At 35.0% G+C, this 13,357-nt stretch overlaps 1 protein-coding gene across 1 annotated transcript; it reads left to right on the top strand.

Annotated features, from left to right (window-relative positions):
• Positions 1–901: 901 nt before the first annotated feature.
• On the top strand, positions 902–6,951 carry LOC130714718 (two-pore potassium channel 3-like). Its single transcript, XM_057564652.1, has 2 exons — positions 902–2,293; positions 6,247–6,951. The coding sequence occupies exons 1-2, from the start codon at positions 1,149–1,151 to the stop codon at positions 6,395–6,397; spliced, it is 1,296 nt and encodes a 431-aa protein (XP_057420635.1). The 5' UTR covers positions 902–1,148; the 3' UTR covers positions 6,398–6,951.
• The last annotated feature ends 6,406 nt before the right edge of the window (positions 6,952–13,357 follow it).

Raw genomic sequence — 13,357 nt, 5'->3', positions numbered from 1 at the left:
AATTAATAATGTATATTTTCAGGGATTAGAAACTAGTAAATATTTTTGTAGGGACTAAAACTAATATTTCTTTATTTCAACCGACAAAAGCATATTTAAGCGATAAGGATATGAATTTTAAAGTCTCACTTCACCGAGTGATCTCATATTCCAATTTCAACCACTCTCTCACGCGCCACCGAGAAGCGCGTGAGTGTAGCAAACACCTCAAGATGAATGACACCAAAATCAAATGTTTTCTTCTACCTATGGTAGTATTGTAACATAATCTCTCTTATTAATAATTTCCATAGCCACGTTGCTCGTCGCGTTCATCATCTCTCTGTCTTCGTTTCCCTTTTCTTGTTCATTTACGAAACTCAATTCGTTAAGTTTTGCTTACGTTATGTGGCTCACATGTGTCTCTCATGTGCAAAGTTTAGGTGACACTGAGTTGTGTAAATAAGTGAGTCACACTGTACCAAACCAAAAAAAACACAAGATAAGAAGAGTGAGTCATCATTTTGTGATTCCGCATAACCAAACTTAACAGCAATGATTAAAATCGATATATAATATATATATTTTAAGGCATTAGAAACTAAGAAAGAAATATTTTTCATAGACAAAAATCAAGCTATATTTTCTAATAATAAAAAATATTTAAGCCTTAAAGATATGAATTTTAAAGTCTCACTTTAGTGAGTGTCGAGTGATCCCATTTATCTAACGGTTCAAATTTCAACCACTCACCCACGCATCACCGAGAAACGTGTGAGCGTAGCATACACCTCAAAATCAAAATCGAGAGTAATGAATTAATGATACATTCACACTTCTCTTCTTTCTCTCCCATCTCAATCCTACACATTTGTCTTCCTATCTCTCCCTGCATTTCATATTAGAGCACATATCAAAATGAGTGGCACCAAAATCAAATGTTTCCTTGAACCTATGATAGTACTACTCTAATGTAAAATCTCTCTTATTACACGTTCATCATCTCTGTCTTCGTTTCCCTTCTCTTCTGCATTACCCACTTGATTTCAAGCTCAATCCTCCTTCTGAAACCGACCCATCTCTGGAAAAACCGTTTTCTCCTCGAAAGCCATCGCCTTTCCTTGTTCTGAATCCGTTTTCTGCAACCCCACATAATCGTTTTTTCTCTCATGGATGAACCTCTGCTTCAATATTTCAGCCCCAGAAAGAAGCCATCACCGTTGTCATTGACACCGCATCTCTGTCCGTTACCGGAGAATGACGAGGTGGTTATCCCCATCACACCTTCGGAGTTCAAAGATCGCCTCATCTTTGGTCCTTCTTCAATGGACCACCCTTCACCTTTGGCTGATGCCTTAACACTCTCTCGGAATTCACCAAAATCTTCTTCTTCTTCTTCTTCCACATCGCATGATTTTGCATCTTCTGCACCACCGCAATACTCACAGCAACAACAACAACCACTTGCTTCATGGCTCGTTGACCCGAATTATCCATGGCGGAAAACCAACCTCCACCGCTCCAAAACCGCACCGGCTATGGCTGTTATCAGCGATTTGAATCACCCGGCAACGGTGAAGAGACCCCAGTTTGCTAGCCAATCGATTGTTTTCCAGGCTGTGGTTCTTCTCGTTCTGTATTTGGCATTGGGGGTGGTGATTTACTGGTTCAATCGGCATAATTTTGTAGGTTCTGAAACTCACCCTATAGTGGATGCTTTGTATTTTTGTATAGTGACAATGTGCACTATAGGATATGGTGATATAACTCCCAATAGTACAGCAACAAAGCTTTTCTCTATTTTGTTTGTGTTGGTGGGTTTTGGTTTTATTGATATATTGCTCAGTGGGATGGTTAGCTATGTTCTTGATTTGCAGGAGAATCATTTGTTGAGGGCGGTGAAGGGTAGGGGTGAGAAGGATGGGAAGTCATATATAATTGATGTGAAGAAAGGGAGGATGAGGATTAGGATGAAGGTTGGATTGGCATTAGGGGTTGTGGTGCTTTGTATTGGGCTTGGTGTTGGGGTTATGCATTTTGTGGAAAGGCTTGGATGGGTAGATTCTTTTTATCTTTCAGTTATGTCTGTTACTACTGTTGGCTATGGTGACCATGCTTTCAAGACTATGCATGGTAGAATCTTCGCTGCAATCTGGTTGCTTGTGTCGACGCTTGCGGTGGCCCGAGCTTTCCTCTATTTGGCTGAGGCAAGAGTGGATAAGCGGCATAGGAGGATGGCAAAGTGGGTTCTTGGTCAGGATATGACTGTGGCTGAGTTTCTTGCTGCAGATATAGACAACAATGGATTTGTCAGGTATGGACCAATACATTTCCATCTCAAAAATTAAAGTAATTTTTGGCATCTATCAATGTTGTTCATGAAAGTATGGCAGGGAAATGTATTTGTGATTTAGATTCACAATATATATATATATATATATATATGTGTGTGTGTGTGTGTGTTTGGCTTGCTCCAATATGCATCATGGACCATTTTCTGAAGTGTGAATTAAGTATCTGCATAGTTCAGACTTCAGATGTTAGCTAAAGTTTTGACATATTTTTGGCAGTATAAAATATGATGTAAAACAGAGAATGAAAAAGTTAATACGTTTAACTTGGACCAGAAGTTATTTCTTCTTATCCAGGTTTTTGTTATATCTTATATGTTTGTGAGTCAATCCAGGTAATTATTTGTAGTTGAATGTCAGTTTTTAGTGAGGTTGAATTTAGAATCTCTAGCTCATGTAAGACTTGCTCTACAACCATTCTTGCCGGTTTCCTAGAGTAGCTCAAGGATGTATTTTCTTTGAGAAGAAAAATTCCATTCTTTGACCTAGCAACCTCCGCCCTCAACAAATATCTTAAGGGTCCCAAATATTTATCTAAAATTCTGCAGAGTGACTTTTTTCAATTTTTTCATTTGTAATATGTCATTTCCCGTAAGAATGATGTTGTCCACATAAATAATCTATACAACAGCCTTTTCTTCATATGAACGATCAACCTCTAGGTTATTGCTTTTGCTCATACGGAGCCTTCTTCACCTTGCATACTTTAAAGTTTCAAGTAACACCTTTGTTCAAAACCAGGTGGTGCTTCCATTTATACTTCTTTCCCCTCGACAATTCTACTGCTTCCCATATTAAATTCTTTTCAAGAGCCTTCATCACTTCCAATATAGTCTCCTTCCTCTCGTGAACCCATAGAGCATCCTGTATATTATTAGAAAGAAACTCCTTACATGACATCTGTGAAGTAAAAGCAGGAAAAGAAGGTGAAAGTTTCTCATATGACATAACTTTAGACAATGGGTGTTTGGTACATGACTTCGCACCTTTTTGAATGGGAATAGGAAGGTTAGAATCATCTAGTTCATAGGATTTATTTATGGGATCATAATTCGAGTGAGTAGGTTGTATAGTTTCATAAATAATATTACCTTGTGATTCCTCGGACTTGTGGTGATGGCGTGATGGAAGGGATAGTCATTAGACTATTTCTTTGAGTGTTTTCTTTCTTGAGTAGACAAGATCAGAGGGTGTATGACTTTGTGATTTGCACATGTCTCATTTCCAGTTGTTTCAAGGGACCCGTTTTTCAGAACTAGGGATAAAGTTGTTCTCCAGTTTTGTGAACTTGAATCACCACTTTTTCACCATCAATAGTTAAAATACATTTAGTTGGCGAGTGAAGATGAATTTGTGGATAATCTGCAAATTCGAAAAACCGTGTTGAATCTTCAAAAGTTCTCCCTGATGAAGATTAGTTGTTAAAACGCTTTTAATTAAAAAAGTGATATCCATGGTGACAATTTATTTTGGAAATGGGATCAAAGCACTTATATCCTTTTATTGTGGGGGCATATTTAACTAACACAATTTTTTGCTTTAGGATTCAGCTTATTTTGGTTTTGCTCATTATTATGAACAATTGTGTACCCAAATATCTTCAAGAGTATGGTTGATAACTGCCCATTTTTTGGAAAAGCTCTTAAAAAAAACTTCCAAGGGAGTTTTGCAATTCAAGATTTTACTATGCATCCAATTAATTAAATAGGCTGCTGCTGTCAAGATTGCATCTCCCTAAGATATTCAGGGACCATGTTTTTGAAAAAGTAGAGCTCGAGCAACTTCCCCTAAGTGGTTATTCTTTCTCTCATCCACCCTGTTGTAGGAACCTTGATGAACAATTCCATTTTCCATGAAAAAATTGTTTAGGCTTTTATTGAATTTTTTTTGCTATTATCACTTACAGAATTTTAATTGTTTTATGAAATTGGATTGTCACCAATTGGAAAAAAAGTTTAAAAATCTCCTCTTTAGACTTATCCATTCCCTCATCTGATACACTCAAGTCAAACTAGTTTAGTCATTGATAAAAGTGATGTTACCTGAAGGTGTAGAATATCTACTTGGTCCCTAAACATCACTATGGATGAGGGTATATGACTGGTTGCTTTGTAGGTTTGAGATGGATAAGGGAAACGATGATATTTAGCCAATTGACAAGTTCCACAATTCAAATAAGATAATTTCTTATTCTTGAAAAGTTCAGGAAGAAAATGCTTCAAATAACTAACATTCTTTCAGTCCTTAGGGACAGGAATGGAATTGAAACTCGTACGCTGACTTTGTCCACTTAAGTCACATTCATCTTCAAATATGTGGAGTCTGCCAACCTCTAGCATTACTAAATAAATACTAATCATCATCTAGAAATTCAATTTGTGTAACTTCCAACATGAAGAATTAAATATGACATGACAATTTAGATCGAGATTGAGTTTATTAATGGAGAGAAAATTATATGACAGATTAGGAGCTTGGAGGACATTAGGTATAATTAATGATGGAGAGAGAGGAAGTGATCCAATTCTAGCTATTGTAGAGAGTTATTCATTTGCATTTTTGAACTTCTTATTCCCTTAACAAGGACTATAAGAAGAAAACTATTTTGAGCAATCTGTCATACGGTCAGTTGCTCTGGAACAATAATTCATAGGGGTTTTGAGTTCTTATTTAAACTACAAAGAGTAGCAGTGAGATAAATACCTTTATAGGCTAAAGAACAAGATGGGTGGTATACTGTAACCTTTGGAGCAAACAGTTTGTATTGTTTTGTTTCTCTAATTCTTTTGTGAGTGAAATTGTTACAGCTATTGATGGTGACTCTTTAGTTTACTCAAAGGTGGTCTGAATAGCACTTCCTTCTTTACTAGATTTCTTTTTTCAATTTGGTGGTTTTCTGTAGAGTTTCTAGCAGGTTTCCTTATATGTGAAGGATTTCTACTATGACCACACCATGGTTTCTTTCACTTATTCCCTTATGAGTCAAATCCGTTAGTTGCTAGAGCTAACCCTTCAGTTTGTTGTGTTATTGGAAGTTCTGGTGTGTATAAGCCTTGAATCCTCACGTGTGATTTATGAGAAGACCTTCGAATAGAATGTAACAGTTTATGGTCTAGGATCCTCCCCCCTACCTCATCCAAACTTCAATCAAGACCAGCGAAAACATCTGCACTCCATCGTTCTCTTTCATCTTTGTTATGTAACTGTAAATTGTATATTTATATCTCTTAAGTATATATAATTATCTTCCACTGTAATTCTGAAATACAGATTCGTTGTATATTTTTTGTTTCTCGCACTCTCAGCAACATTGTTTATTATTAAGTGATATGTAACCAAAGTGAGTCGTAATGGCGCCTTAAACATATTCACAAGTAAGTCATTACAAATAAATAAATTAGAGGATACCCACTGAATACATATCTATGTGTGTATTATACATGCATCGGTGCCAAGTAGTATTTGGCACTATTACTTTGCCAATTGTGAAGCATTCCGGCTCCAAGGTCACTGCACTTTTTATTAATGAAATTCTTTTACTTACCATCCACTTTTTTCCTGGCTGCTTAATATCTGAAGATTTTGTTCTGACTTATTTTGGTCTAGCATAACAGTTCAGATAAACGTTTAGTCTTTAAATAATTCTCTTGTGCATAAAGTTTTTTTCCGTTGTATCTGGTAGTTTGGCCATATCTTGTTTCACTTTTGTGTATTGCTGACAAACATTTACCAACTGTAATGGTCAATGAGTTAGGCCTCATTTGTTTTCAACCCTAATTTACATTTTACTTCTCTTCAGTGGTTTGGATTATGTACTTCAAATTTTTTATCTTAAGAAAACTAAAATTTATTGATTGAATTTTCTGACTTGTATATCTGGTGCTTTTGCTGAATATGTTGAGTTTTGGTCATGCAGTAAATCAGAATATGTTATATACAAGCTCAAGGAGATGGGGAAAGTAACAGAGAAGGACATCATGGAGGTTAGTGAGAAGTTTGATAGACTAGATGCAGGAAACTGCGGAAAAATAACACTTGGTGATCTTATGGAGGGTCATAATGTATGATCTGTGTGTTGCCATTCAAGGAGTAAGGGAATTCTATGTCCCCAGTCTTTGTCACTTCAAGAAGGGAGTGTCAAATTCTCAAGTTGCATGCTGGAGAGTGGTTCACTACAGTTGATGGGAACTTTCTTCTTTTAGGGGTTGGGAGGTGGTTATTTTCCCTCCTACACTTTGTCATGATCATCAGCTCAACGAGTCACGGTGGATGAGAATGCTAGTGAAGTTTTGGTCCTTTTGCCCGAATCTTGCAAATTATTTATAGCATGTTTAGATCAGGCTCTTTTTCTTTATAGTCAATTTTGAAATTTTAGAAGTTACTCACAGATGCTTCTTCCCATAATTGATTATGGCTTCAGAATTAGTTGTAGAAGGATTTCCATACATGCTCTTAGAGGATGGTAGCGACCGACCTTGCTGGAATTTGAATATTACCAATTATAGTATTGTAGGTTGATGGGATGGCCGGTAGTAATGGAGGGGGCAATTTTGGTTGGTTAAATAATTATTTTGTACATATTCTTTTTGGTAATTAATTGGATTTATTCTTTAGTATTTTCTTTCTGGTGAGCTTCTCCGGGTTAGAGTATAGGTTCATTACACAAATAATTGTAGAACTGGAATTGCTTTTGCCCAGGTGATTCGATTAGCTAAGGCTATAATAAAGTTGGTTCAAATTTAAGTGCTTGCATAACCCAATTTAGTTAAGACATTCATTTGCACTCATATTTCTAAGCCATTGAATGACGGTTCTTCTATTACCTCACTTCCTCTCTTTTTTTCCCTTCATTTTACTGTGGTCCACATAGCTGACTTCATTTAGTGGGACGAAGCTTTTGTTGTTGTTGTACTTTGCTAGGAAACTGTTCCTTACTGATTGGTTTTTGTTTGGTGTTTGCCATACTGAAAACTGCAAGTATCCATTCCATTTCTCTTCTGAATTAAGGTACTTCTGCTAGTTTATTGTCATGGTTTGGAAATTGAGGCAAAGCTCAGTAGTTATCAACTTCTCAGTATGATACTAGGAAGTGTATCAGATGTTCATTATAAATTTGTATGCTATTAAAATATATTGAATGAATTCAGGAACTTGGTTCTGAGAAATAAGCCTGATATTGTACTCCAGTATTGTCCAAATTCTTGATTTCAAAAAATGACTACTTCTACAATCTCTTGAGAGGGTAATTATATCCTAGGTCATACATCTCAGTTACACTTACACCATTGGACATTGGTTACCAAAATGCACCCTCTACTGTGGTGATTTGGCATGAGACTGTTGTGAAGACACAAACCTCAATCAAGTGTAAGCAATGCCCATGTTAAACTATATCAAGATTTTGTCTTTTCCTAGAGAGAATTGGTTTTGATATCTCCTAACCAAGCCATCATTTGTCCACAGTTGAAGCAAAGAGTATTATGTAACATGTTCTAATCATGCACTATTTTACTGCACTGATCTATATTTCATGCTGCAAGAATGCATTATTGGGCTGACAAGGAGAAATAATCACAGGCCTAGAAGCCACTCCAAAAACTTCAGATATAGATTCATTTTATCTTCTCCCTGACACTAACAACCTCTCAAGGAATATTAAGTGCTTCAAGCATAATAATTCATCTGAGGCGAAGTTTAAGTGTGTGTTTAATGTCATTTGAGTTGAATGTAACTTAAATAGTTTTTCATCTGAATTCCTAAAAATATATTTCATTTTTTATCTTGAATTGTGTATTAACGTTTTCAATGTCAAAAAATAACCTAAGAACTGCTAAATTGAGTGCATTTCAGGATTTCAGTGGTGGGCTCAAAAGTTTGCTAAAAGCCTGACATTTCTGACAAGTTTTTATATAGTCCTAAATTTCAACCTTTTGACTTGTTTAACACTTCTCTTTTTGCTCAACTTGACGGTTCCTCCACAAGCAGCTCAAATTCTAGATGCCTTTTTGGGGTGTCTGATTGAAGCAGCAAGCCACTAAACAAAAAGAAAATGACAAAACCTGATAATGTCATTCAAAGGTGTCCATTATTTAACCTTTGACCATTCAGAAAAATCCACAGCACGTTACTCAACAAGGGTAAACTCGCCCTGGCAGCATTCTCATAACCAAAGTCTCCATGTACATTGTTTGACAAAAGTTCCCTTTGGGACTTGGAAGAAGAGGTTGAGATAAATAACAGAGGTCGTATATTCTTAACTCATATTAAATGCTTGTGAATGTGAATGTGACTGTTTGTTTGCATAAAGAATACGAGTTGGATTAGGTGACATTGTCATGAACCATTTGGATTTTGGACTATATAGGTGACAGAAGACTAAGATGATTCTTGGTGTTTCATAGTATGAAAAGGGTTTCATACTTTCATTCAGCACTATAACTGATAAAGGAATTGGGTGTGTTGGTTGGCTTTGTTCTTGAAAGCCTGCTTTCATCATTTTCTTTTACCCTTTTGCGTTTTTTTTATGTCATGTTGTTTGAGTCGGAAGCATTCATATTCTTTTTCGATACATTATAAAACAAAGCATTCATATTCTGATGGAACTAGTTTTTTTATTCAGTTTTTTTTCCCACACACAATACTTGAACTCAAGATCTTGTAAAAAAAAAAACAGGTTGTGTTTGAGTAAAAAACTAAATTAAGCGTTTATGACAATACACACTTATTGCATAAGCACTTATTTATAAGCGGGTTTAAGAAACTTATTGAAATAACCTGAAAATAAATAGGCTTAAATATTCTAGAGGTCCCTGAAATTGCCTGTCGTACGAAAATAAGTCCTTGAAATTTTTTTTCCGATTCCGAATCCCTGGATTTTTTTTTTTAATCAGAATAAGTATCTACTCGTGTTTCCAGCCTATGTGGCTCAATTTTTGCTGAGTCATTTATTCCACGTGGCTTTTCTATTTTTTTTAAATACACTTGGATTAAAAAAATAAAATTAAACATTTAAATTTAAAATTAAAATCTTTGTAGGGATTTAGGGTTAATTAGATTTAGGTATTTAGGGTTAATTATATTTAGGATTAATTAGGTTAATAAGATTTTAATTTTAAATTTAAACATTTAATTTAAAATTAAAATCTTTTTAGGGATTTACGGTTAATTAGATTTAGGGATAATTATATTTAGGGTTAATTAGGTTAATAAGATTTTAAATTAAATTTAAATGTTTACTTTTTTTTTCATGTGTATTTAAAAAAAAATAAAAAAGCCACGTGGAATAAATGACTCAGCAAAAATTGAGCCACAAAAGGCTGGAAACACAAGTAGGGACTTATTCTGATTAAAAAAAATTACAGGGATTTGGAATCGGAAAAAAAATTCAGGGACTTATTTTCGTACGACAAACAATTTCAGGGACCTCCAGAGTATTTAAACCAAATAAATATAGACTAGGTAAACATAACATCTTATTCATAAAGTAATTTGACAGCTTATGAAAGTAAGAAATAAGCTCAAAACAATTTCTTTGTTTACCTCATTTTCCTATAAGGTACAATCATGAATTTATGTCATCTTCTTGACAAACAAAATACTAATGATAGCAGATGATGGAATGACAAACAGTCAAACGCATATTGCAGTTGAAGTACAGGTGCGAGAGTCTGGTCTCTAGTGCATGCTTCCTTGTGTAGATGAGAATTCAACAAATTTCATTGTTGAATGGAAAGTTTTATATAATTATGTTAGATATCTGTGACTTGGTAAAAGATTGTAATTTCCAAAGAATCTTTTGGGTTTGGGAATAATCAAACCATTATCAATTGCCATAATCATGCTTTGTCACTGTGCACTAAAAGTTTAGTACTCGAGGTTTGAACAATCTTCAATTCAAAGCTTCGTTTTGCAAAATGTAAAAAGCAATAGGAACCTTTGGTGGAGAAAGACAATCAAAAGTAAAAGGTAATATACTGCTCTGCATCTAATAGACTAATAGCACGGTTAATTTATCACAATTTACACAGAATTTAAGGTACGTTAAGAACATGTTTGGTGATGGAGTTTGATGTTCATAATCACTACAGAGAACCTATAAAGTGTAACTTCCCAGCGTGCTATAGATTGTGTGTCAATCACCAGTCCAATTGTGCCAGCTTCAAACAAGAAGTGATTTTAGAGTGTTATTCACCTCGGACATGCTATAAGATGGATCTATCACAACTAGTGAATACTTATCAAACAGAGTTTTAAATTGCAGTCACGATTGAGGTTGTCAAATTGCGGTTAATTGATGGATGATGAGCAGTAGTTGCACTCATGATGTTGATGTGAGGAGGGAAAAACCATTTAGGTTGCGGTCGCAATTGCAGTTACTGATCGCAATTTAGAATCCTGCTTATTAAAAAATGAAAAAATAAGTATTTTCGACAGGGAACAAAAGTAAGTATTAAACCATGAGGTATAGCGTGGTGATTACTCACCCCATTTCTTAAGCATGAAATTGAGGATTTGATTTATACCCATGTAAATGAAGCACATTTTGCGGTCAACTAGTTACATTATATTTAGTGTTGCGGTGGACAAATTGGTCTCAGAGAAGAAAAAAAGTAAGTATCAAATCCAAAACAACATTATCAAGTATGTCATCTCTCATTAACAAATAAAAAAGCAAGTGGCACCGATTAAAAAATAAGGCAAAACAACATCTTAAATTAAAACAGAATATTGAAAGTATTGTGCTTAATTTCTTAGAATTTCTTAGTCTATCTTCAATGCATTGATCTAAGCCTTCCATAATCTTGAAGCTGGTACTTTACGAGACATGATCAGGTGAATGAAACAATCTGTCAAAGTGGGTCTATGATATTTAATCACCACACAAAAAAGAACAAAAGTTCACAATTCTTTCAAGAGCAGGGATAAAAAAAAAAAAAAGACTTGGTAAAATTGCGAGGCAGAAAAGTGACAAACAATGACTATGTCAAATTACCCTTAATTATTGTATCTTTCTTTATCTTCTTGTTTTTTTTTTGGTACAGATTTATCTTCTTGTTTACTAGTAAGCAAGTTGGTGGGTCATAGAACACGTTTTAAATTATTACTAATATAAAGTGGAAAGTGTTAGTAGTTAGAACAGTCAAATTAATCCTTGACTTCTTAAAGAATCAAAATCTAAAGGAACCTTTCACACTAAACACTCAACTTTTACTTAACTATTGTGTGGAGACGGAACTATTGGAAGTTGTGCTGCCATATATACATATTGTAACTTTGATTTAAAATGATGTATTATATTGCATATGGTTAGATAAAAAATTATTGAAAAAAAAAGGATCAAGTTAGAACATTCCAAGTGGTGAGTATCATTGGTGAAATGTTGACTTTAGCTTTCCAGTCAATAGAAAATATTTAACTTAGAAGGAAAAAGAATATAAGCTCATGTCATGGCTAAAAAGTGCTTAGTGATGTGGATTGGTTTACTACTGTACATTAAACTTATGCTTCAAGATAAGGCAACACCAATCAAACTTATGCCTGTCAAAGAATTGGTGCAAATATAATGGGAAACATGATCAATTTATGAATTAATAGTATATGCTATTTATAATATAATCTTTGTTAAAATTAATTTGTAGAAAAAATCTTGTGAATCTTATATTTCATGGCCCGCAATAGACAAACTCCATGTAATACATAAAACTTTTATATCCCTCCTAAATAATGTATAATTACTTTATGTGATGAAATTTCAACTTATGCAAAATGTAGGATTTATGCAAGTGTAGGATTTTTAAAATAAATTTAGGTTACTGTTTTTCAAAAAGCAAAGGGACCGAACGAGCAAAATTAAACACACACTGTATGGCTAACACTGCCTCCATATCCAATGCAGATCACCCAACCAGGGGTGAAAGGTCTACCAAGATCGGATATAGCTGGTTTTCCGTGAAATCTATTTCAGTAGAGCGTATGATGTCGATGGCCCGAGGTAGAGCACTTAATGGGATAGGGTGGCCCCATTTCGCCTTACCAACCCCAAGACTCACTCGCTTGAAGATGCCTAATAACCGCCGGTTCTTTAGTACTTGAATGGAATACCCAAGAGAGAACCCTGCAGTATATGGGTGCTCCTTTCAGTCCTTGTAATAAAAAAATGATAAGTTTTCCCCTTAAATTCTAAGTCACATATTCCCTCTTGTTAGTTTCTGAGTTAAGTGGTGAGAAAAATCTTAATAAGCTCGCATATGTGGCAATGTATTGTAAATGTCTTATATTAACGTGGCAGTTGTTGAGCCACACAAAGACACCATTAATGTGTGCTCTTATTGATCAAATCTGAATAAGCAGCGGGTTGCAACAGATTGAGTGCAACTTCAATATTGGAGATATTTTCCAACTTGAATATAGGGAAAATAAAATTCTCAAATGAAAAAGTTCAATGTGGTTCAGAAAAATTGCGGCATACAATTCAACATTTAATTTCATTGAACAAATTCATTGTAATCTCAACATATCCATTTCACCCGACTTAACAATATATTTGTGCATAATGTCCACACATATTTTCGTGTCGATCGAAGACAATCATTGCACTTCTTATTTGCATACCATTGAGTGTAGTGTGCTGATTTGGAGTCTCCCATCAATGGCCGCAACTTCAGCACAGGTTGGGCTCTATTCTGAGGGGTTCAAATTGGTTTACAAGCTTCTATGTCACTTTTGGGTTGGGATTAGAATGAATATTAATTGTGACCACCAATAAAAACAGAGCGACGAAATAATAACATCTTAAATCCAGAGACTCTATGGACCTAGCTAGAATGACTCATTTTGGTGTTAGATTTGAAGAGGTGAAGTAGGATCCTCCACTGATTCCTCATCTCCTTCGAGAAAAACTGCTAGGCCATCCCCTCCATCACAAAGAAGCTTTGAACGTTAAAAAAAATTGAGAACAATTGAAGGAGTGGCTTACTAAGGTGCAATGGAATGAACCGAGTTTTCCTCACCACTTAACTAGAAAACTC

This window comes from Lotus japonicus, chromosome 4 (genome assembly GCF_012489685.1).
Source record: "Lotus japonicus ecotype B-129 chromosome 4, LjGifu_v1.2".
NCBI lineage: Eukaryota > Viridiplantae > Streptophyta > Magnoliopsida > Fabales > Fabaceae > Lotus > Lotus japonicus.
Note: the sequence above shows the minus strand (reverse complement) of the source record. Positions and strands in the feature narration are given on the sequence as shown.

Bases quoted from the DNA above. Each gene is read 5' to 3' on its own strand.
- LOC130714718 (XM_057564652.1), top strand. From the start codon at position 1,149: ATGGATGAACCTCTGCTTCAATATTTCAGCCCCAGAAAGAAGCCATCA. The intron at 2,294-6,246 runs GTATGGACCAAT...TTGGTCATGCAG, and splicing joins GACAACAATGGATTTGTCAG to TAAATCAGAATATGTTATAT.